Source organism: Pogoniulus pusillus, chromosome 41, assembly GCF_015220805.1.
Source record: "Pogoniulus pusillus isolate bPogPus1 chromosome 41, bPogPus1.pri, whole genome shotgun sequence".
Classification (NCBI taxonomy): Eukaryota; Metazoa; Chordata; class Aves; order Piciformes; family Lybiidae; genus Pogoniulus; species Pogoniulus pusillus.
In genome coordinates this window covers 6,186,668-6,210,299 of record NC_087304.1, presented here as the reverse complement: position 1 = coordinate 6,210,299, position 23,632 = coordinate 6,186,668, and the positions used below count along the sequence as shown (strand labels likewise).

At 61.9% G+C, this 23,632-nt stretch overlaps 1 protein-coding gene across 3 annotated transcripts; it reads right to left on the bottom strand.

Moving 5' to 3' along the window:
• Positions 1 to 590: 590 nt before the first annotated feature.
• ARHGAP45 (Rho GTPase activating protein 45) lies at positions 591 to 23,397 on the bottom strand. Of its 3 annotated transcripts, XM_064174998.1 has the most exons (23): positions 23,271 to 23,397; positions 20,820 to 21,150; positions 19,181 to 19,327; positions 17,378 to 17,462; positions 16,925 to 16,997; positions 15,554 to 15,632; positions 13,941 to 14,078; positions 13,286 to 13,350; positions 12,924 to 13,034; positions 12,255 to 12,335; positions 11,097 to 11,276; positions 10,261 to 10,398; positions 9,757 to 9,947; positions 8,310 to 8,464; positions 7,867 to 7,944; positions 7,218 to 7,319; positions 6,352 to 6,515; positions 5,284 to 5,472; positions 4,795 to 4,932; positions 3,190 to 3,428; positions 2,432 to 2,690; positions 1,878 to 1,980; positions 591 to 1,713 (listed from the first exon to the last, which is right to left on the bottom strand). In XM_064174998.1, exons 1-23 carry the CDS (start codon positions 23,358 to 23,360, stop codon positions 1,469 to 1,471), a joined length of 3,381 nt encoding a protein of 1,126 aa, XP_064031068.1. In that variant the 5' UTR covers positions 23,361 to 23,397; the 3' UTR covers positions 591 to 1,468. The 3 variants fall into 3 exon arrangements, with proteins under 3 accessions (XP_064031068.1, XP_064031069.1, XP_064031070.1); XM_064174999.1 differs by lacking the exons at positions 19,181 to 19,327; positions 20,820 to 21,150; positions 23,271 to 23,397 and adding an exon at positions 17,988 to 18,253; XM_064175000.1 differs by lacking the exons at positions 17,378 to 17,462; positions 19,181 to 19,327; positions 20,820 to 21,150; positions 23,271 to 23,397 and adding an exon at positions 17,988 to 18,253.
• Positions 23,398 to 23,632: the final 235 nt, after the last annotated feature.

Genomic DNA, 23,632 nt, shown 5'->3' with positions numbered 1-23,632 from the left:
AGGAAACAGCTCTCAGCTCGCTCTGAGCTGCAGCCTTTGGGCTTCGGTGCAGGAAAAGTCTCTCAGCTGTAAAAGCCCTGAGCTTGTTTAACCCTTTCTGTTCCTTTGCCAGCAGAGGTAGTGGAGTCGTGTGGAAGGGTCAGCCCTTTACAAAAGGAGCCTCTGACACTGGCAGGGGCTGGGGTGGTCCTGAGCAGGAGGCATCTCCCCCCAGTGACCTTCTCACCCACCCAGCCCCATCGTAGAGCCAGCTGGGACAGCAGAAGTGCAGTCCTGGACCTGCAGCTTGGACTTTTGGAGACCAAATGTCTATCAGAATGAGAGCCCTGGGAGGTCAGGCAGCACTCAGGACCTGCAGGCAGGAGAAGGCAGCTCCTGAGCTTGCTCACAGCCTCTGAGCTGCTCTCTGAGGGGCTCCTGCCAAGTGGAAAAATGCCCCTAAGTAGGAGCAACCACACAAAACTGCCAGCTGAGCCCAGACTCTGTGGTGCTGGTCGAATCCTGTGCTGCCTCGAGGTGCTGAGGCAGGAAACCCAGCACTGGGCACCCAGTCCATCCAGGTCTGGATGGGGCATGGACCTGGCAGGTGCTGCAGCCACAGCCCTCAAGCCAAAGCTGACTCTCAGGGGTGGCTTCTCCCCAGCTCTGCCAAACCCGAAGTTCCTCTGGCCGTGTCCCCATCCCAGCTAGCTCCAGGCACAGCCTGTGTGGTGCTTGGCACTGCCCCCCTGCCCCTGCGTGCCCACGCCTGGCTGCAGTGCCCTGAGCCTGCCCACTGCTGGGGACTTGCTGTGCCACCTCCCAGCGGCCAAGGAGCTCAATCAGCCTCTGTGGCCTGCCCCAGCCCCGCTCCTGAAGCAGAGGTGTGGGGAGAGAGGCAGAAAGGAAACCTGTGGCTGGGCACAGCGAAGCCCCGGGGGGGTCCTTCCCGGGCTGGAACAGCAAACAAAGGCTCTGCCCCCGGGGACAGCCTCTGTGCACCCAACTGAGCTCCCCGCTGGGGGCTGAGGGGCTGCAGGGCTCTGGATTGGGAAGGCTGCAGGCAGGGAGCCGCCAGGACTCGCCTGCAGCTGTCACACCAACGCCCCCCACCCCGAGCTGCCCACGGCTCCGTGTTCCTGCCCACCCCTTGGCACTGCCTGTGCCCAGGCAGGGTTTGGGGTTTGCCCCTTTGCCCTGTCGCTGTGGGACTTTTGTTTGGTGGTTTAGATCAGGCAGGGCTGCTGGCAGGCACCGGGCAGCAGTGGGCATGGCTGTGGGGTCAGCCTGGCACAGTCTGTGCCAGCAGTGGGTGCGGCTATGGGGTTGGCTTATCTCAGTCCATGCCAGCGGCGGGCATGGCTGTGGGGCACAGTCTGTGCCAGTGGTGGGCATGGCCGTGGGGCACAGTCTGTGCCAGCAGCAGGCACGGCTGCGGGGCTGGGCTGGCAGAGGCGGTGCCAGCAGCGGGCAGGTGGCTCCGGGGCCGTCACTCGGCATCGCTCTGCTCCTCCGCGGGGGGGCTGCCGCAGCGTGGAGCGGGACCCTCCGTGTCGGACTGCCCCACGCTGCAGCTGCGGCTCCGCTGCCCCTCGCTGCTCTCGTCGCAGAACTGAGCCTCGTCCGTGCTGGTCTCGCTCCCCTGCTTCGCCAGCTGCCCTCGGGGGGCTGCCCCCAGCAGCTCTGCGCCGTCCTCCAGCTCCGAGTCGGAGTCGACCGAGCGGTCGCCAGGCTCTGCGGGAGGGAAGGAGCCCAGCGCTGTGCCCGCAGGCTGTGCCCGCAGGCTGTGGCGCTCAGGACGGGGAAGGGCTCTGCGAAGCGGCCACTGGTGACAGCTCTGCGCCCCCCCGAGGGACCTGCGCCAGCCGCCGAGCAGCCAGCGGCTGCCTCCTGCTCACCTGCGAAGCAATCGGCGCCGAAACCCAAAGTGTCCTTGTCCGAAGGCAGCTCCAGGTAGGAGATGCTGCCGGCAGCAGCTGCGGGCTGGCAGCCTGGGCTGGCCTGGGGCGGAGAGGAGCAGTGCTGAGGGCAGGGAGGGGAAGGAAACTTCCTCATTCGCCCAGATGTGGCACCTGTGCTGGTGCCAAAGTGCTCAGGCTCCAGCCTGTCCCTCCCCTCTCAGCCCCTGAGGCTGGTGCGGGGCAGGAAAGCGCTCAGAGAGGAGTGGGCTCGGGCGTGGGGCCAGGAGGAAGCAAGGGAAGCTCTGCAGAAGGGCAGCAGCTTCGGCTGGACCCATCCTGTGGCACCGCTGGGATGGGGAAGGTCACTGCCAAGGCAGGGCTGAGGGCTGCTGGAGGCTGCCCCCAGGCTGATCTGCTCCAGGCTGTCCTGGGCAGGTGCACATCTCCCGTGGGACCTCACCTCCCGTGGGACCTCTCCTCCCGTGGGACCTCATCTCCCGAGTGCCCTCACCTCCTGCAGGACCTCCCCTCCTCTCCCCAGGGACTCCTACCAGGTCCGAGCTGGCTGCTGCCTCCTCCTTGCTGCCCGTGGGGTGCTTGCTGGGCTGGGCCGGGGCCGTGGGCTCCTCCTCAAAGATGGTGCAGTAGAAGATGATGAGAGCCTCGACGATGCGAGCCTGGTGGGGGTAATCCACCAGCGAGGAGAGGGAGACTGTGGCGTCCGTGGGCCTGGGGCGCAGCAGCGTCGGCCCGAAGACAATGCCCAGGTTGCCCGAGGTCATTTTGTTGTCCTGCTCCACTTCCACGATCCTGGGGAGGAGGAAGTCGTGAGGAGGAGGACTGGGGGGGGCACAGGCAGAGCTGGGAGGCGCTGGGCTGGCAGCACCAGAGCCCTGTCCTGTGGCACGCAGGAGCGCAGGGGGCTGCAGCCTCCTGGGAAGGGCTGGGCTGTGCCCACTGACAGCACCCATCCGAGCCCACCAGGGGGTGACCCGAGGGGCACAGCACCCATCTGAGCCCAGCACGGGGTGACCCGAGGGGCACAGCACCCATCCGAGCCCAGCACGGGGTAACCCGAGGGGCACAGCACCCATCCGAGCCCACCAGGGGGTGACCCGAGGGGCACAGCACCCATCTGAGCCCAGCACGGGGTGACCCGAGGGGCACAGCACCCATCCGAGCCCAGAACGGGGTGACCCGAGGGGCACAGCACCCATCCTTGGCACCGCCAGCAGGGTGGCTGCACTCAGATGCCCAGCCGTGGGAAGCAGGGGAGGATGCCCCAGAGCCCCCTCGATGCCCGTCTCACCTCCTGAGGTGCTGCAGGAGGTACCGCAGCGTGGCCATGTTCTCCCGGGGCAGCTCCTTCAGCAGCTCCCTCAGCCTCAGCACCAGGTTCAGCACCACCTGGTCGGTGTCAGCTCCTCTGTCCGCCAGCTCCGGTGCCCCCTTGCCGGCCCTGCCCTTGGCCTCGGCGCCCTGCAGGCTCTCCTTGGCCAGCCCCATCAGCTCGTTGTACATTCGGAAGGGCAGGATGGGCTCCGGCAGCTGCGAGCAAAGCCAGGGCGGGTGGGTGGGGGCTGGACGCTCACCACGGGGCGAGGCTCAGCACCACCCTGAGACCCAGACCCTGCCCTGTGCTGGTGGAGATGAGGGAACCTGGAACCTGTCTACAGCCAGGACCCATCCCCAGGGCTTAGAACTGGAATGGTTTGGGATGGAAAAGCCTCCCAAGGTCATTTGCCCTGCTCAGACCACCCCTGCAGTGCTGTGTCCAGTTCTGGGCTCCTCCATTGCAAAGAGATGTTGCAGTACTGGAGAGTGTCCACAGGAGGGCGACAAAGCTGTGAGGGGCCTGGAGCAGAGCCCTGTGAGGAGAGGCTGAGGGAGCTGGGGGGGTGCAGCCTGCAGCAGAGGAGGCTCAGGGCAGAGCTGATTGCTGCCTGCAGCTGCCTGCAGGGAGGCTGTAGCCAGGTGGGGTTGGGCTCTGCTGCCAGGCACAGAAGAAAGGGACCCAGGCTCAAGCTGTGCCAGGGCAGGTCTAGGCTGGATGTGATGAGGAAGTTGTTGTCAGAGAGAGTGATTGGCATTGGAATGGGCTGCCCAGGGAGGTGGTGCAGTGCCCATGGCTGGAGGTGCTGCAGCCAAGCCTGGCTGGGCACTGAGTGCCATGGTCTGGTTGATTGGCCAGGGCTGGGTGCTAGGTTGGGCTGTTGGAGCTCTCTCCCAGCCTGGTTGATTCGATGATTGGGCACCCATCTGAGCCCAGCACAGGGTGACCCGAGGGGCACAGCACCCATCTGAGCCCAGCACAGGGTGACCCGAGGGGCACAGCACCCATCTGAGCCCAGCACAGGGTGACCCGAGGGGCACAGCACCCATCTGAGCCCAGCACAGGGCGACCCGAGGGGCACAGCACCCATCTGAGCCCAGCACAGGGCGACCCGAGGGGCAGAGCCCTGTTCAGGAGATGTGATCCCAGCCCCAGCTCTGCTGCCTGGAGCCTTTGTGGGGTCACTTCTTTGTGTCACTTCCCCTCTCGAGGTGCCAGTTCCCCACTGAGGAGGGTTTGGGTCTCCTGTTGTTGTTCTGCGGGCACGAAGCCGCTGCCAGGCGGTGGCGGCGGAGGAGGAGGAGGAGGAGGAGCCACACAAACGCGAAGCCACCGAGGATGAGCTGTGCGAGGGCTGCTGGAGAGCAGGAAACCCACAGCCAGCTCATGCTCATGCTCCTGGTCCCCTCCCCATGCCAGCTCTGCTGCCAGCTGGGAGGGCACTCAGCACCCCCAGCCACAGCACTCTCCTGGCGGTGCAGGATTCCTCCTGCCAGGCTCAGCTCGGGTTTGGCTCTGGGCAGTCAGCTCCTGCAGCCACCTTCCCTTCCCCTCGCCAGGAGGTATCCCCAGCGCCCTCACCTGTCTCAGGTAGAGCTTCAGGACGTTGCTGATGTCGTGGGGGGAGGCCTGGGACAGCTCCACCAGCTCCTTGCCGTTCTCAAAGGCCTGGCAGAGCTTCTCCACCCGGGTCTTGACGCCGTTGACTCTGTAGATGCCCTGTGGCAGGGAGAGAAGCGGAGCTGAAGTGAGCAGAGATGCTTCTGAGCAAGCTTCCAGCTCCCACCCTCTCCTCCTGGGGCTGGGAATCCCTCTCAGGAGTCCTTCTGGGCCACCCCCTCCCAGCTCAGACACCTCCACCCCTGCTGCTTCGCAGGGAAGAGGCAGGCAAGGGAAGGGAGTTTCCAGGGCAGGCTTTGGTGCATCAGGACCAGATTTGCCGCTGGGACTTTCTGCCTCCCCCAGTCTGAGGAACCAGCTGCTGCTTTTCCTGCCTGGGCAGAAGATGGCTTCAAGAGAAGGTGTCTGGGGCAGCTCAGCTGGAGGAGGGGGGCAGAGGGGATCCAGCACCTTGGTCTTCAGCGCTCGCTTCTCGATCTCGGAGATGCACTTCCTGACCAGGAAAGGGATCCCATCGGAGCTGCTCCGGGAGGCCGCCGTGAAGTCCTGCCCAAAGAGCTGCAGCTTCCCCTGCAGCTTCTTGTGCCCACACTGGATGGCCAAGGTCTCCAGACACTTCTTGTGGCAGGCCAAGCAGCACTGGAAAACACAGAGGGAACGGAGCTGGGACACAGCACTGGGTGGAAGGGCAGGCACAGAGAGGCACCAAGCATCACTCGGGGGATGAGGAGCCTGTGGGACAGGATGGCAGCAGCAGAAGGCCTTTCCTGGAGATGCTGCAGGACCTAGGTGGAGTGCAGGAGCAAGGAGAAGGGCAGGAGCAAAGTGGAGTGCAGGAGCAAGGTGGAGTGCAGGAGCAAGGTGGAGTGCAGGAGCAAGGTGGAGTGCAGGAGCAAGGTGGAGTGCAGGAGCAAGGTGGAGTTCACAGAGCCCTCCCCAAGGGAGCAACATGCTCCTAGCACAGGTTACAGCCAGGCTAAGGTGGACCTGCTCCAGCTCATGATGGCATCTCTGCTTCCAGAGAGAACTCAGACCTGGCTGTGTTTGTACCCACAGTTTGAACAAGAGTGGCAGAGCCTCTGAATGGGCCTCTACAGGCCTGAGTGTGACTCCTGAGTGCAGAGCTGCACCATGGGGAGCTGCAGAGCTGTGACACCTGAGTGCAGAGCTGCACCATGGGGAGCTGCAGAGCTGTGACACCTGAGTGCAGAGCTGCACCATGGGGAGCTGCAGAGCTGTGACACCTGAGTGCAGAGCTGCACCATGAGGAGCTGCAGAGCTGTGACACCTGAGTGCAGAGCTGCACCATGGGGAGCTGCTGAGCTGAGACACCTGAGTGCAGAGCTGCACCATGAGCTGCAGAGCTGTGACACCTGAGTGCAGAGCTGCACCATGAGCTGCAGAGCTGTGCAGCTCTCCTCTGGGCACAGCCACCTGCAGGTCGTGCTGAGGTCACCCCATCCATGGGACATCTCCTCCACCCCTCCCTCCTGCTCTTCCCACTCCTCCCAGCTTTACCTCCTCACACTCTGCTCCCTGGAAGTAGACGTAGCTGTTGCACTCCCTGCACTTGGAAGGGGTTCGGAGCTTCCTCAGCCTGTGGGTCTGAGCAGCCCTGGACAAGCCAACATTTCTGAAGGGCCCTGTTGGAGCTGCCAGCTCTGAGCTCATCCCATTGATGCCTGGAAGCAGGAGACAAGGAAGGGCATCAGGGAATGCCAGGCTGCTTTGGGTCCAAGGCAGCTTCAAAGCTCATCTAATCCAACCTCCCTGCAGCCAGCAGGGACATCTGCAACTAGAGGTGGTTGCTCCAAGCTCATCTGTCCCCACGGCTCTGAGCAGAGCTCATGGCTTGGCAGAGGCACTGCTGTTGGTGCTTCACCACCAGGGATCCTCTCAGCACTTCTCTGGTTTGCCCCCAAAGCTGCCCAGCCTGGGAAAAGTCACCCAGCAGTGAGCTTTGCTGTGGGGTGTCCCCATGGTGTGGGGTGTCCCCATGGTGTGTGGGCAGCAGGAGCTTGGAGTCACCTCCATAGCTCCCTGAAGGGAGGTTTGAGCCAGGTGGGGTTGAACTCTTCTTCTCCAAGGACAAGAGGAAATGTCCCCAGGTTGCTCCAGGGGAGGTTTAGGTTGCACATGAGGAGCAGCCTCTTCCCCAGGAGGGTTCTTGTGGCCTGGAACAGGCTGCCCAGGGGGTGGTCGTGGAGCCTCCAGCCCTGGAGGGGCTTCAAAGCCGTGGAGCTGTGGCGCTGGGGGTCGTGCCTTGGTGATGACCTGGCAGTGCTGGGTTCAGGGCTGGGCTGGACTATCTTAAAGGCCTTTTCCAACCAAAACGGTTCTGTGGTTCCCTGCTTCTGCCCCCCCCCCCCCCAGCTGCCACATACTCTGCTCGAAGGGGGTGCTGGGCTCATCCTTCTCCTCCAGCTCCTCAGTGGAGGACATGGTGCCGTTAGAGGAGAGCCGCTGCAGTTTGTGGCTGAATTCACCTGGCAAGAGAAAACCCCCAGGGCAGTGCTGCTGCTGGCACAGCTGAGTGCCCTCTGGGCAAAGCTGGGTGCCCTCTGGTGCTGCTGACCAACTCCCACAGCAAGCAACTGTCTGCCTCCTGCAGCTGAGGCACCTCTGGGGAACATGAGAGCCTGGGAGGAGCCAGGTCTGTGTCTGGAGAGTGGAGCAGGCTGCAGGCAGCGCAGTGAAAAGGTCCAGAGGTCTCCTATCCATCCTACCCCATCCAATCCTACCCCATCCCACCCTAACCCATCCTATCCTATCCCATCCTATCCTACCCCATCCCACCCCATCCCATCCACCCCGCCCCAGCCTGCTGGAGATGGACACCAGAGCAGCTACTCCGTGTTGGAAGGGACCTTTGAAGCTCATCCAGTGCCACCCCTCCCAGGGTCACTGTGAGGCCGACAGCAAGGGGCCAGGTCCCACCTAACTCTGCTGCTGGCTTCAGGCTGGGCTCAGGTTTTAGGTGGACTGTATCAGAAGGGGAATTGTTGCCTGCCTTGGGCTGTGGTTGGTATCTACCTGGGCTCGAATCCAGGTTGCTGTCACCTTCAGCACCAGTGGTTGGCCACGATTTATGGACCTGGTGTCCCCTCCCACCTGCAGAAGCAAACACAAGGTCCACGAGGGGTTGGTTCCTGCCTTCAGGAGAGGCACAGGGAAGAAGAGCCTGGAGCTGGGAGACCCTGAGGCTACTGGAGGAAGCTGCTTGGACTCCTGCGGACAGCCTGGGGAAGGAGCTGGTAGGGTTGCAGTGCCACAACCAGCAAGGGAAAGCAGGGAGGGGAAGGTGGCGAATGGGCTGTAAGGCAGCACCAGGCAGCACAGAGCCCTCACCCAGCCCATTCTGTGCCCTCCACGTCCTCCTGCCGCGCTCGGGACCCCACACAGCGCCCACAGAGGTGAGGACAGAGCCCGCGGAGAGCTCCGGCGCAGGCGCTGGGGAGCCTCTGCTCAGCACTCACCTCTGCGCTCAGCTCCGCTCTGCTGCTCCCTGGCTCCGTCCGAGGCGCTGCCATCCCTGGGCGCCCCAGCCCCAGCCCCAGCCCCAGCCGGGCTGGCAGCCGCCGCCAGGTCGTTGGCACCGAAGCTGCCTTTCCGTGCGCGAGTGAAGGGAGACCTGCAGGGCAGAGCCGGGGGGGGACAACGGCTGAGCGGGGGGGAGGGGTGGCACAGCCGGGGGGGGCTGGGGCACAGCCGAGGGGGGGGCTGCATGGCAATGAAGTGAGGCTAAGTGTCTGCAGAGGCTCCCAGGCTAAAGGGTGGACAGTCTGGGGGGGATTGGAGCTAATAATGATTAACTAATGATGATCTTAATGAGGTTAATAATAGCAATAGCCAGAATGTTAATAATGTAACTAATAATGATGTTAATAAGGTTAATAATAACAGCAGCAATAATGTTAATAATGTCACTAATAACGATGTTAATAAGGTTAATAATAACAATAGCAATAATGTTAATAATGTCACTAATAATGATGTTAATAAGGTTAACAATGTAACCAATAATGATGTTAGTCATGTAACTAATGATGACGTTAATGAGGTTAACAATAATAAGAGCAATAATAGTAATAATAAAGTTAATAATATTAATAATGGTACCAATATTAATATTAATAACAATGTTAATAGTGTTAACAATAACAACAACAATAATAATGTTAATTAATAATGTTAATACTGTTCCTAATATTAATAAATATGATGATGATGATGATGATGATGATGATACTACTAGGGCTAGGGGGGAATGAAGCATTACCAGAAGTGGGCAGGTTCAGATTGGATGTTAGGAAGAAGCTGTTCAGCAGGAGGGTGCTGAGAGCCTGCCACAGGTTGCCCAGGGAGGTGCTGGGTGCTGCTGTGACTGCGCTGCTGTGCCCCTGCACTGCTGTGCCCCTGTGCTGCTCTGACTCTGCGCTGCTGTGCCCCTCCGCTGCTGTGCCCCTGTGCTGCCGAGTCCCTGTGCCCCCTGCTCCTGTGCTGCTGTGCCCCTGTGCTCCTGTGCCCCCGTGCCCCTGTGCTGCCGTGTCCCTGTGCCCCGTGCTCCTGTGCTGCCGTGATGCTGTGCCCCTGTGCTGCCATGCTCCTGTGCTGCCGTGCCCCTGCGCTCCTGTGCCCCTGTGCCCCTGTGCTCCTGTGCTCCTGTGCTGCCGTGCCCCTGTGCTGCCGTGCCCCTGTGCCCCTGTGCCCCTGTGCTGCTCTGACTCTGCGCTGCTGTGCTCCTGTGCTGCCATGCTCCTGTGCCGCCGTGCCCCTGTGACGCCGTGACCCTGCGCTGCCCGCTGTGCCCCTGCGCTGCCCTGCCCCTGTGCTGCTGTGCTCCTGTGCCCCTGTGCTGCCGTGCTCCTGTGCCCCTGTGCCGCCGTGCCCCTGTGCCGCCGTGCCCCTGCCCTGCCGCCCTACCAGGCGCCGTGGGGCACGTAGGGCTCGAAGTCGTAGGTGGTGTCGGGCTCATCGCCGCGCTGCAGCTGGCGCACATGGGACGCGTACTGCTGCCCGGGGTCGTACAGTTTGCTGCTCTCGCACAGCGTCTGGAAGTTGACCGGCAGGGGAGCCGTCTGCATGTGCATGATCTGGTAGAAGGAGATGGTGGCCTGCAAGAGAAGAGAGTGCCCAGCAGATCAGGGAGGTTCTCCTCTGCCTCGGGTCTCGCCCTGGGGAGAGCTCATCTTGAGCTCTGCCTTCAGTCTGGGGCTCCCCAGCTGCAGAGGGACAGGAACTGCTGGAGAGGGCTGTGAGGATGAGGAGGGGACTGGAGCAGTGCCTGGTGAGGAGAGGCTGAGGGCCCTGGGGCTGAGTCTGGAGAGGAGAAGCCTAAGAGGGGATTGGGCAGGCAGCTCTGGACCCTTCCTGAGCAGGGTATGGCCACCCCCTGCCCTGGGGGTGATCCAGGCCAGCTCCACTCACCGTCTTGATGACCTGGTCGCTCTGTTTGATCACTTCGTGGATCTGCCTCAAGGAGTTCACTTTGGTGTCCTCCAGCTCCTGCTTCTGGGTGTTTGCATCTGCCACACAGGTCCGGTAGGTGGCCATGGCCTCCTCTGCCTGCCAGGTGGGAGAGCAAGAGAGGGAAAAGGTTAGGAGAACCAGAAGGGCTCATTGCACTTGGACCCTGTCCCTCTGTGCTGTATCCAGGATCCACAAGAGGCTTGGAATCCATGGAATCCATGGAACCATGGAATCCTGGAATGGTTTGGGTTGGAAGGGACCTTTAAAGGTCTCAAATTCCAACCTCTCCTCAGCCCACTCAGCTCAGGGCTGCTGCTGAGCAGGGAGTGAGAAAGGTTCTTGCCAAGCTGATGCTCAGCCTGAGTCCAGAGCTGTCATGAAAGGTCTGGAGAACAGGGCTGGGGAGGAGCAGCTGAGGGAGCTGAGGGTGTTCAGTCTGGAGGAGAGGAAGCTGAGGGAGACCTCATTGCTCTCCACAGCTCCCTGAGACAGGTGGGGGTTGGGCTCTGCTCCCTAGTATCAGGGGATAGAAGGAGAGGACATGGCCTGAAGTTGTGCCAGGGCAGGGTCAGGTTGGAGAGGAGGAAAAGAATTCTTTGCTGCCAGTGTGGGCAGGAGTTGGCAGAGGCTGCCCAGGGAGGTGGTGGAGTGCCCATGTCTGGAGGTGCCCCAGAACCCTGTGGCCATGGCTGGGCTCATGGCTTGGTGCCCATGGTGGGGTTGGTTGATGGTTGGACTGGAGACTCCCAGAGGGCTTTTCCCACCCAGACAGCTGAATCATTCTGTGCTCCTGCCTTGTTCTTGGCTTCCTCTTCCAGCCTCCTCCTCTTGTCCAGGGTTTTGGTGGTGGTGCTGCTGGTGGTGTTCTGCTGCTCCTCTTCTGCTTTCACTGCCATGTGCTTGGCCTTGTCGTGCTCCTCGCTGCGCTGCATGTACACCTGCTTGGCCTTGCGCAGGTTCACCTCAGCCTCTTGCTGCCAGCAGGAAGAGGAACCCAGGCTGAGGGCAGAGCTCTGCCAGGGGACTGGCACGACCCCCTCCACCACCTCCCCAGTTTCTCCCAGCGTCACAGAACCACAGAACCAACCAGGCTGGAAGAGACCTTTGAGGTCACGGAGTCCAAGCTAGCAGCTAACACCTCCTGATGAGCTAACCCCTGGCACCAAGTGCCTCATGCAGCCTCCTCTCAGTGCCTCCAGGGATGGGCACTCTGCCACCTCCCCGGGCAGCCCATTCCAGTGCCAATCACTGTTCCTGTGGAGAACTTCTTCCTAGTTCTAGTGGGAGGTGTCCCTGCCTATGGTGGGGGGTTGGAACTGGATGATCTTTGAGGTCCCTTCCAACCTAAACCATTCTGTGATTCTAACATGCAGCCTGGACCTGCCCTGGCACAGCTTGAGCCTGGGTCCCCTTCTTCTATTGCTGCCTGCCTGGCAGCAGAGCCCAACCCCACCTGGCCACAGCCTCCCTTCAGGTAGCTGTAGAGAGGAATGAGCTCTGCCCTGAGCCTCCTCTGCTGCAGGCTGCACACCCCCAGCTCCCTCAGCCTCAGCCTCCCTCAGCCTTCCCCCAGTACCACAGAGGCACCCCAGGATGAGGCACCCAAAGCTCCTGGAGAGCCAAGATGCAGCATCCTCAGCAAGGTGCATGCCACAGGAGTGTCCCAGGCTGGGCACCCAGCAACAGAACAAGGGGACACAGCCTCAAGCTGGATGTGATGAGGAAGTTGTTGGCAGAGAGAGTGATTGGCATTGGAATGGGCTGCCCAGGGAGGAGGTGCAGTGCCCATGGCTGGAGGTGTTGCAGCCAAGCCTGGCTGGGCACTGACTGCCATGGGCTGGTTGGTTGGCTAGGGCTGGGTGCTAGGTTGGGCTGCAGGAGCTTGGAGCTCTCTCCCAGCCTGGCTGGTTCGATGGCTCTGCACCAGCCCCTGGTGCCCAGCTGCTGCTCACCAGCTTCCTCTGTGCCCGGTGCCACTGCTCCTTGATCTCCTTCCGCCGCTTCTCGTGTTCCAGGCGTCTGAGCGCGAGGGGCTGGAGCAGGAGACACAAGCCCCAGCTCTGCCCTCAGCAAAGGCTCTGCAGGGAGAAGCTCCCCGGGACAGCTGTTAGCATTGCCCAGCACATCTGGGCTCGGTGACTGGGAGGGGTGGTGGCATGGGCCAAGGTCTGCAGCTTGGCAAGTGCCAGATGTGGTTTGCTGCAGACTGATCTGGGCAAAAGCCCCCTGCAAGGATGGGTCAGGAGGTTCCCTGCCTGGAGAGTGGCTCCCCTGGGGGGATGGCTTTGGCTTGGGCTGCAGGGGGCCGTGGGAAGGCAGAGCAGCCTTGGGTGATGGAGCAGGAGGTGCTGCTTGATTTGCCAAGACTTTGATTTGCCTCCAGGCTTGATGAGCTCCTCCCAGCCCCTGTGAGCAATCCCTGGAGGGACCCTGCCTGTGGCTGAGAGCTTGGGGTCATTGATCTGCTGAGCAGGGAATGCCAAGCCCCAGCAGTGCCTGAGCCCAGCAGCAGCTGGACTCCAGTTTCTGGAAGAGCTACAGAAGGACTAAGATGACCTCCAGCCCCCCTCACTGCCCAGCTGCTGGAGAAGACCCTTGGGGCTGGCTGCTGCTCCTCTCACCTGCAGGAAGGTTTGGTTCTGAAGGGTGTTGGCAGCCTGCAGAACTGAGGTCCCATGCTCCATGTCCTGCTCCAGGGCCAGCAGGTAGATGGAGAGGAAGGGCATATTGGCCTGAGAAAGGAGAGAACACAGCACCCTGAGACCCAAGGAGATGTGGCCTCCAGTGCTGCCCTCAGGGACAAAGAGCCCAAGGCTCAGCCTGGTCACCTCCTGCTGCTAAAAGCCCAATTCTGGGCTCCCAGCTGGGACATGCAAAATGACATCTCCAGAGCTGCTTGGGCCTTGGCCAGCCTGAGAGCCTGGGTGGCATCAGGGACACAAGGACCTAACCCCTGGGTGGGCTCAGGGACACAAGGACCTACCTCCTGACTGATGGTTTGCTTGCAGCTGTTTGCCATCTTCTGAAGCCCTTTGGCAAACTCCATCTCTGGGCAAAGCAAACAAAAGAGAACAAAAACAGAACAGGTTGGAAGTGAAAGGACCTGCAGGACCCTGAGATTTCCCTACTGCTTTGGATCCTTTGGGAAAACCAATCAGGAACTTCACCAAGATGCTGAGAGGGCTGCAGCAGCTCTGCTCTGAGCACAGGCTGAGAGAGTTGGGGCTGTGCAGCCTGGAGGGGAGAAGGCTTGGAGGGGACCTTGGAGTGGCCTTGCAGGAGCTGAAGGAGGCTGCAGGAGGGCTGGGGAGGGACTATTGAGAAGGGCTTGGAATGAGAGGAGGAGGAGGAGGAGGAGGAGGAATGGGTTTGAAGTGGCAGAGGAGAGATTGAAAGTGGAAGTGAGGAAGAAGGGAGAGTGGGGAGAGGCTGGCACAGGTTGAGGGTGGGGAGAGCCTGGCAGAGGTTCCCCAGGGAGGTTGTGGAGCACAGAAGCACCCAATGTGATCTTTGATCACATTGGGTGCTTCTGTGCTCCACAATCTCCCTGGAGGTGTTCAGCACCAGGTTGGATGAGACCTTTGGGTGACCTCAGCCTCATGCATGTGAGGAGCTCTGCCCTGTCCCCACCCTCTCACCCAGTGTGGTCCTTTTCTCCAGGTACCCAATGAGGTCCTTCATGTACTTGGAGATGTTTTTGGTGTACTGGAGGGCAGCATCAACTCCTCCTTCGCAGCGCTGCAGCATCACATCCACCTCCTCTGCAGGAGCTCTGCCTGGGAGAGGGAGAAGAAGGAAGGTGAAGAAGATGAGGGGTGAGCAACTGATGTCATTTCCCTGGAGCTGAGCAAGGCCTTTGGCACTGTCCCACAGCACATCCTGCTCTCCAAGCTGGTGGCACATGGGTTTGAGGGGTGGAGCACTGATGGATAAAGAAGTGGCTTGATGGCAGCACCAAAGAGTGGCTGTCAGTGGCTCCATGACCAAGTGCAGGCCTGTGACAAGTGGAGTCCCTCAGGGATCAGTCCTGGGACCAGTCTTGGTCAACATCTCTGTGGGTGCCATGGGCAGAGGCACTGAGTGCAGCCTCAGCAGGTTTGCTGCCCACACCAAGCTGTGTGCTGCAGCAGCCAGGCTGGAGGGCAGGATCCAGCCAGAGGGAGCTGGGCAGGCTGCAGAGATGGGCACAAGCCAAGCTCAGGAGGTTCAGCAAGACCAAGGGCAAGGTCCTGCAGCTGGGGCAAGGCAATCCGAAGCACCAATCCAGGCTGGGCAGTGCCAGGCTGGAGAGCAGCCCTGGGGAGAGGAACTTGGGGGTGCTGCTGGAGGAGAAGCTCAGCAGGAGCCAGCAGTGAGCACTTGCAGCCCAGAGAGCCAAGCAGAGCCTGGGCTGCAGCAGCAGCAGTGTGGCCAGCAGGGCCAGGGAGGGGATTCTGCCCCTCTGCTCTGCTCTGCTGAGACCCCACCTGGAGTCCTGCATCCAGCTCTGGAGCCCCTGGGACAAGAGGGCTGTGGAGATGCTGGAGAGTGTCCAGAGCAGGGCCAGGAGGATGCTCAGAGGCTGCAGCAGCTCTGCTGTGAGCACAGCCTGAAAGAGTTGGGGCTGTGCAGGCTGGAGCAGAGGAGGCTCCCAGGGGACCTTCTTGTGGCCTGCCAGCATCTGAAGGGGGCTCCAAAAAATCTGGGGAGGGACTTTTGAGGCTGTGAGGGAGTGACAGGAGTGGGGGGAATGGAGCACAGCTGGAGGTGGGGAGAGTGAGGCTGGAGGTGAGGAGGAAGTTGTTGAGCAGGAGAGTGGTGAGAGCCTGGCAGGGGTTGCCCAGGGAGGGGGTTGAGGCCCCATGGCTGGAGGTGTTTGAGGCCAGGCTGGCTGAGGCTGTGTGCAGCCTGCTCTAGGGTAGGGTGTCCCTGGGCATGGCAGGGGTTGGCACTGCCTGCTCCTTGTGCTCCCTTCCAACCCTGCCTGGTTCTGTGATTCTAAGCAGAGAGCCTGGACTGTGCTGCTGGCACCATCTGAGCCACTACCTCTGAGCACCTTCCGGGGGATCCCAAGAGCAGTCAGGAAGACCCCAGGGACATCCTGGCTCACTCCTGCCACCTCCAGGAGCTGTCAGTGCAGACCTGCGCCGGCATCGTGCCAGTGTCCTGCCCTTCCCCCGGTGCCAGCAGCTGGGGGTGGCACCAGGTCCTGATGTCATTCTGCTCGGGTGGGGACCACAAACGCTGCTCTCAGAGCCCTGCTCCCACTTACCTGTGGCATAGCTGCCCATGCCCGAGGGCATGCCAACTCCTCCAGGCCCTGGGATCCCCCCGTAGAGGCTCTCCATGGTCTTTGGGAATTGGGAAAGAAGAAGGATTGGATTAGAGCAGAGGAAGGAGAGGAGCAGCTGGAAAGCTGGAGCTAGAGGGGTGCTGTGCCCAGCCTGTGGCTCTGCAGGAGGGTTGGGAGCTGTTGGGAATGTCTCTGGAGGAACACCTGGCACTGTGCACACACCAGAGCAGGGCAGAGCTAGGAGGACACCCAGAGCCCCTCTGCTGGCAGAGCTGCTCCATCCTCTCTGAGCCCTGTGGGCTGAGCTGCCAGGAAGGTTTTCCTGGCTTGGGCTGGAAGGGACCTTCACAATCCAAGGAGGTTGTGGGTCACAGAATGTGACCTTCGATCACCTCATGTGATTCTGTGATCCACAACCTCCCTGGAGGTGTTCCCATGAGGCTGGAACTGGATGGTCTCAGAGGTCCCTTCCAGCCCGACCCATTCCATGATCTATTCCAGCCCCCAGGCATCCACAGCAGCTTGCCCAGGATGCCAATGCCCTGGGGGCAGGGTTGGGAAGGTCTCCAGAGAAGGAGACTGCACAACCTCCAGGGCACCACTGGCAGGCTGCAGAGCTGGGCACAAGCCAACCTCATGGAGTTCAACCAGGCCAAGGGCAAGGTCCTGCAGCTGGGTTGGGGCAATGCCAGGCACTGATATAGGCTTGAGAGCAGCCCTAGGGAGAGGAACCTGGAGGTGCTGATGGGTGAGAAGCTCAACCTGAGCCACCAGTGGGCACCTGTAGCCCAGAGAGCAACCAAGAGCAGTGTGGGCAGAGGGTGAGGGAGGAGATTCTGCCCTTCTGTACCCTCTGGTGGGACCCCACCTGGGGGCCTGTGCCCAGCTCTGGAGCCCTGTGGGTCTGAGCAACCTGATCTAGTGGGAGGTGTCCCTGCCCATGGGGGCAGGGGCTGGTGGGAGGTGTCCCTGCCCATGGCAGGGGTTGGCACTGGATGCTCTCAAAGGTCTCTTCCAACCCAACCCATTCCATGGTCATCCAGTGCCCACCCCCTGCCATGGCAGGGACACCTCCCACCAGCCCTGACTGCTCAAAGCCTCATCCAGCCTGGCCTTAAACACTGCCAGGGATAAGACATGCCAGGGTAATGCATTCCAGCATCTCACCAACCTCACTGGGATGCTGATGAGCATGGGAGCGAGCAGGCAAAGCCTGGACACAGCTGCACCATGCTTAGAGGTGTGCTGGGAACCCCAGAGCCAGGGCTGGGAGCTCAGCCCCTTCCCAAGCCGTGGCTGAGCAGCCTGGCACATCCTGGGCCCCAGAGGGGGGCAGTGGGCACCACTCACCTGGCTCTGGTCGCTGAGTGGGATGGAGAGGATGGTGCTGCTGTCCACCTCCCCCATGAGGAACTCGGACACGCTGTGACAGGAGGAACACAGCAGGGCTCAGCAGAGGGAGGTCACCACCCTGAGCTGTCACCCAAAGGCCCTGACCTGCAGCCCAGGTGCTGGGTGAGGGTCAGGGCAGTCAGAGCTGCAGTGCTGGTCCCAGTGGGGACCAGCTCAGATCCAAGGGAGCTGATCCTGGCAGCTTGGCTGGAGGAGCAGAGCCTGGCCCCAGCACTGCAGAGGGGTTGGGAGATGCAGCCCCCCACGGGGGCTCTTTGGTTCCCAAACCACCTCTCCTGTGTGGCCATGCCAGGACAAGGGGTGCAGGTGCGTCCTGGCTGGGGGGGGGGGGGGCAATGGGGGTCCACCAGGGGACCTTGTGTGGGGACAGCCTGGGCAGAAGCCCCTTACGTGCTGCTGAAGGACACTGCGATGGTCTCCACGGCCTTCTCGAACTCCCTCTTGTCCGACTCATTGTCGGCTTCGTAGTGGAAGCCTGGCCAGGAGGAACCGGGACACTGTCACTGCCTCCTCCCGGCCCTGCTGCTGCTGCCTGCTGCTGCCTGCTGCTGCCTCCTGCTGCCGGCCCGGCAGGAGCGGGACAGGATCATCCCTGTGCATGCTGGAGGTGCCCTGCACAGCGCAGGGACTCTGTCCCTGTGTTCTCCCTGCTGGGCTCATGTCAGCCCAGAGCTGCTGGCAAAGAGCTGCCAGCTGGGGACTGTTCCCCTGCCCCGTGGCTCTCCAGCCACTGCCCCCGGGCAGGATGGCTTCTCCAGGAGGGCTTCAAGAAAGAGGAACTGCCAGCAGCAGCAGGAACTGGCACTGACAACCCTTGGCAGATGCCCAGCCCAAGGGACACACTCGTAACACCTTCACTGGCAGCCCCTGGCACCTCATGGGGCAGCTCCTCTGGGCTGCCGGTGAGCTGAGCCCCCCTGTTGTGGTGAGGGAGGGCCTGAGCTCTCTCCATCCCAGCCCTACGTGGGGCCAGCCCCACAGCAGACCTCCTGCCACCCACCACGAGGCTTCCTGTGCTCTGGTGGTTGCTGTTTGGTGTCCAGGAAGCAGCGCAGTGACGCAGTGTTGTGCTCTGCCTGCGGTTAGCGCAGCCACCCCCTCCCTTCCAGGGTAACTGCGGGCAGCAGATGGTGCCCAGGCCAGGAGCTGTGCCCCACACACCCTGCTCCTCTCAACCCGAGCTGCTGCCCGTGGCAGGGTCCTGCTGCTGCAGTATTTTCCTGGTGGCTGTGCTTGGAAACCCTCAGGCAGGGATCTGACACAGACCAGATACTGAGGGGTTTGTCTTGAGCTGAGCTGAGCTGAGCTGAATTGAACTGAATCAAATTGAGTTGAGCTCAGCTGAACTGAGTTGAACTGACCTGACCCGACTTGAATTCAGCTGAGCTGAGCTGAATTGACCTGCTTTGACTTGAACTGAATTGAATTGAATCAAATTGAATCAAATTGAGTTGCTGTGCTGAGTTGAGCTGAGCTGAATTGGCTTGACTTGAATTCAGTTGAATTGAGCTGAGCTGAACTGACTTGAATGGAATTGAATCAAATTGAATTGATGAGCTGAGGTGAGCTGAGCTGAATGGACTCAACTCGACTTGAGTTGAGCTGAGTTGAGTTGAATTCACTTGAATTGAATTTAATTGAGTTGAGCTGAGCTGAACTGACTTGGATCAAAGTGAATCGAATTGAGCTGCTGGACTGAGGTGAGCTGAGTTGGGTTGAATTGACTTGAATTGAATTGAATCAAATGGAGATGCTGAGCTGAGCTGAATTGACTTGAATTGAGTTGCTGAGCTGAGTTGAGTTGAATTGAATTGAGCTGAGCTGAGCTGAATTGACTTGAATTGAGTTGCTGTGCTGAGTTGAGCTGAGTTGAGTTCAGTTGAGTTGAGGTGAATTGAAATTAATTAATCTAATTGAATTGAATAGAATTGAGTTGAGCTGAGTTGAATTGAATTGAACCAAATTGAGTTGAGTTGAGTTGAGTTGGGCTGAGTTGAGCTGAATTGACTTGAACTGCCTTGAGTTGAATTGAGTTGAGTTGAGTTCAGCTGAGCTACAACTCAAACCCTGCCAGCGGCTGAGCCTTCACCTCTCTGCCTGTCCATGGGGCAGCTTCCCCTCCCAGCACCCCTGCCAGGGACTCCCCAGATGCCAGCCTGGGGCAGGACAGAGCTCCCAGCCCCATCACCTCACCCTTGACTTTGGAGATGAGGGTGCCAGCGGCCGTCAGGGTCTCCAGGGTGTTGAGCAGTGGGTACTTGTTGATGACCTGGCGCAGGATGCGCAGGGCTTCACCCAGGCACTCGTGGGCCAGGGGCCTCTGGGGGGGCCCCTTGGGGTCTGCAAAAGAAGTTGGGGGGGGGGGGCTGAAACACTGCCCTGTGTCCCTGTCTCTCATCCTTGCCTCACATCCCTGCATCCTGCCCCGTGTCCCTGTCCTCAGGGCCTCCCATGCATCACATCCCAGGCACGTCCCGGCCAGGCTCCCAGACCCTGCAGCCTGTTCCCTTGGTTTTGGGGCTTCCTGGGACTGGCACAGCCATGTCCCTGTGACCAAAGCCACTTGTGTCTCTGCCTGGCACAGCTCAACCTTCCAGGCATTTTTTCCCTCAGCAGTAACCTTTTTCCCTTGAAAGCAGGTTGGGAATTTCCTCCTCATTTCCTTCCTGAGTCCTTCCCACCGGATGGGCACTCCCTGCCTCCAGGAGGGATGCCCGGGTCACTCCTGCCACCACGGCCCAGCCAGGCAGGCTCACCGTGTCCCACGGGCTTCTTCCCTGGGAAGTGCCCCCTCCCCGGGGCTGGAGCTCGGGGCTGGGCACTGGCAGCCTCGTTAGGAGGTGAGGAACCTCCCCGGGTCAGGAAGGGATTTCCTCTGTTTCCTCTCCCATTTCCAGGCCCCTTCCAGAGCAGGGAGGGCATCAGGGCTGGGCATGGGGCTGGGTGGTGCAGGGCAAAGCTGGGCCCTCCAAAACCTCGGCTGCATGCCTCGGGTCAGCTCCAGCCTCAGTTCGGGAACAGCAACATCCTGCGGTGCCAAACCACCTCCGGCACCAGCCACGGACCACGCAGGGCACCGGCAGCAGGACCTGGCTCTTTGCCTCAGGGCTGTTTCCTCCCTGCCCCTGCAGTGCCCAAACCATGGCAGGGACCTGGCAGCGTCACTATTCCCCAGCTGCTACCCCATGGCACCCCCAAAAGCACAGCCCCCAGCCACATTCCCACCAGCTCTGCCATGGATCTGGCAGCTGCTGGCAGCGGTGCCCCAGGCTGGGCACTGCCATTTTCCACAGGGCCTGTTTGCCGTGGCAGCACCAAAAGCATGGCACTGTGTGGCACCACCCCCCCTGCCCCACCTCGGTGTAGGCACCACGGCACCAGTGCCTGCAGCTCACCCAGCCCCGCTCTGGGGCATCAACCCCATCCTGCCAACCACCACGGTGAGGGTGGTCTGGTGGGTCAGGGAGGGGGCAATACCCGGTGCCCTGCAGGGTTCTGGGGGGCCCTGGCAGGCAGCTGGCACCACCGAAGTGTAAACAGGAAAACGGGCGGATGAAAATAGCTCGGAGGCAGGAAGCGGAGTTATCCTGCTCCGCGCTCCCGCAGCTGCCCACCGCCGCTGCCCCTGCCCGCCGGGGCCTGGCACAGCTCCCCCGGGGGTCTCCACCCCCTCCTTGCCCGGAGCCGACACCCCCCATCCGCGGACTTGGTCTGTGCCCCAGGGCGGGGACGTTCTCCTGCTCACCCCGCGGAGTCGCCGCGGTGCGCGGTTTGGCACTGCAGGGGCGGCACCGGGGGCTGGCAGGGAGCCGGGGGGCATCCTGGCACTCACCGTCCCGCAGCACCACATCCCGCAGCTTCTCCAGGGCGTCGGCGAAGCGGGCAACGTCTGTGAGGAGCTGGGAGATGTCCTCGGGGTCGATGAAGGGCCCCTCCCCGCCCTCCAAGGGGCTGGAGGACATGGGGGGCTTCTGGCCCTTGGGCACTGCCCTGGGGGCCGCTGCCGTGAGGGGGAAGCCTGCGGCGCTGGCATGGCGGCTGAGGCTGGTGGGGCGCTTGAGGGTGCCCACGGCGCTGGGGCTGGTGCTGAGCTTGGCGCTGGCAGGGGGCAGCTCCCCGAGGCTGGAGCTCGGCGCCTCCAGGCAATCCTTGCGGGAATGGTCCTGGGGAGCAGGGCTGAGCATGAGGGCACGGCAGGCACAGCTGGTGCTGGGGGGCACGGCTGGGATCTCTGGCACAGGGCAGCACCCGGGGACCTCCCCGTGGCAGTTGGAGGGGCGGGTTGTTGTCTGAGGGGCTGGTGCCAGTCCCCGCGGCTGTGTTGTGCCCCAGTTTCCCCAGTCGGACATCCTGGCAGAGCCTGAGGCTGCTGCTGCCTGGCTGCTGCACGGGCATGAGGTGCAGCCCTCCCTGGCATCTCCAGCCCCTTGGGGGTCTCGGGGTGGGACCTGGTGGAGATAATCTGAAGGCCCTGAAGGGTGAAAGCAGAGACTCTGCCCAGCGAGACAGCAGCAGCAGAGCTGCATCTGGCACAGTCTGGCACTTGCCAGGCTTTGTCTGCCGCTGCACTGTCCTGCCATGTCGTGGGCACCCCCTGCCAGCTGGCACTCCCCCACAAAGTCCCCAGCTCCTGGTGGATTAACCACCCCTGGCACAGGGGTTTCATGGTCAGGGGCTGGCTCAGCCACCCAGCTCAGCCCATTTGCCCACTCACCCCATGACCCCCACTGGCCCTTGCCAGCTCCTGTGCATCTGGGTCTGTCCTGAGTGGCACAAAATATCCATGTGGTTGGCACTGCCTTGTTCCCACTGTGCTGGAGCTACCCATCTCTGGGGGGGGGGGGGGGTCTTGGGCACCCTGGCCCAGCCAAACAACAGCAGGATTTGGCCTCACACATCCCTTCCTCTTTTTCAGCCTGTACCATCCTCAGGCTGGGCACAGGCCCCACCCTGCCAGGCATGGGGATAGGCATGGGGACCCCTCCTGGGCCACCCTCTGGAGGCTGTGCAGACACTTCTCAAACGGAGGTGACCCCCAGTTTCTAGGGGCACAATTGCCCCCAGGGACCAGTTGGTACTGGCACCTCCTGGGGCCATGTGCTGCGTGATGCCAGGCACCCAGTGGCATGGGGAGGCTTCCACACCCTCACCCCTCCAGCAGCTCCCACTGGCAACAGTCAGGTGTGGCACAAGTGCCCTGGGTCTGAGCATCCCGGGCTGGGCGCTGTCAGCTCAGCGAGGCCGGATGCCAGGATGCCATCTTTGGCACTGGTGTGGGCAGACAGGGAGCCAGCCAAGAGCCGTGGGGCTGCCTTTAGAGCGAGGCAAACTTGGCACAGCTCACCCCCACACCTCCCTGGGCCCAGCCAAACTGCTGCAGGGCCACCCCCAAAACCCAACCCAGGCTGTCAAAACCTGTCTGCATCCCTTCCACTGTGCAGCGGTCCTGGAGCCCCTGGTCCCTCCCTGCTGGCACCCCCCGGGGGGTACCCGGCCCTACCGTCAGCCACACGGTGGGTGCGTGGGGCAGCGAGTCCAGGGAGCGTTTGGGCGAGTCTGCTGAGCCCGTCCTGCGGCGCCCTGCCGAGTAGGGGCTGTAGCTCCTCCTGCCAGCCGCCCTACCGAGCATCCCTCCGACCACCACCCATGTGCCCCTCTCCCGGGCACGGGGACAGGGGTGGGTGCCCCTCACTAAGGACCCACAAGTGGGCTCTGGGCTCCCTCGGGCCCTGTCTCGCCAGCCCTGTCTCGGCCCATGTTCCGCAGGCTGGGGCGCAGGCGCGGGGCGGGCAGTGCCCAGGGGGGGCCCTGCCGAGGTGAGGAGCTTCCTCCTGCACCACTCCAGTGCCAGCGAGGTGCCCACGAGCAAATAAACCCAATGGCAGGGCCAAGGCATCAGGGCTGCCCCAGTTCCCACCCCTGTGCTGTGGGAGGTTTGGGGGTCGCTCCCTGCCCTCCCCAGACCCTCAGCTGCAGCCCCCACTCCTGGGCTGCTCTGCCCTTCCCTGCACCCCACGGCTCCCTCCCGTGCCCTCCTGCCTCCCCAGGCTGCTGCTCCGTCCCCTCATCTAGGGCAAAATCCTCCCTTCCCAGGCCCACTGAGCAGGGTCCTTCCTCTTCTCCCTCCTCCTCTTCGCAGACCCCTTTGCCATCCCTTCTTCCTCCAAGCCCTGCTTCCCACCCCGCGGCTCTCCCCAGCAGCTCCCTGTGCGCCCTGACCCCACATCCCCTGCGGCCCCAACCGCTCCCGGCGGTGCCACTGGCGGGGCCGTGGGACACTCACCGGCAGGCTCTGCGGGACAGGGCTTCCCGCTCGGCTCTTCTTGGAGATGGAAGGGGTTTTGATCAGCTCCCGCTTCTTCCGGGAGAACATGGTCGAGGAAGGGGGTGGGGGGGTGGTGGCCGAGCTGAGCCCCTGCCCCTGCGTGTCCCCTCGCTGCCAGCGCCGGGGCTGCTCTCACCGCGCCAGCCACATTGGCCGGGGCCAACTGTCAGGAGGGTGCCTGTGACGCTGCCTTATTTCCTCATCGGCTTCGAGGCCAACCTGAAACAGGAAAAGCCAAAGCGCTGCGCACCCAGGGCGTGAGGCTGGCGGGGGAAGGGGGACCCCTGGCAGCCGCTCGGGGTCACAGGGGGCTCAGGCAC

Excerpts from the sequence above, each read along its gene's own strand:
- ARHGAP45 (XM_064174998.1), bottom strand. The coding sequence starts at position 23,360 with ATGTTCTCCCGGAAGAAGCGGGAGCTGATCAAAACCCCTTCCATCTCC. Across the intron at positions 16,998-17,377 it reads GCAGTGTCCTTCAGCAGCAC|CGTGTCCGAGTTCCTCATGG; the intron begins GTAAGGGGCTTC and ends CTCCTGTCACAG. Across the intron at positions 7,945-8,309 it reads GAGCGGAGCTGAGCGCAGAG|GTGGGAGGGGACACCAGGTC; the intron begins GTGAGTGCTGAG and ends TTGCTTCTGCAG.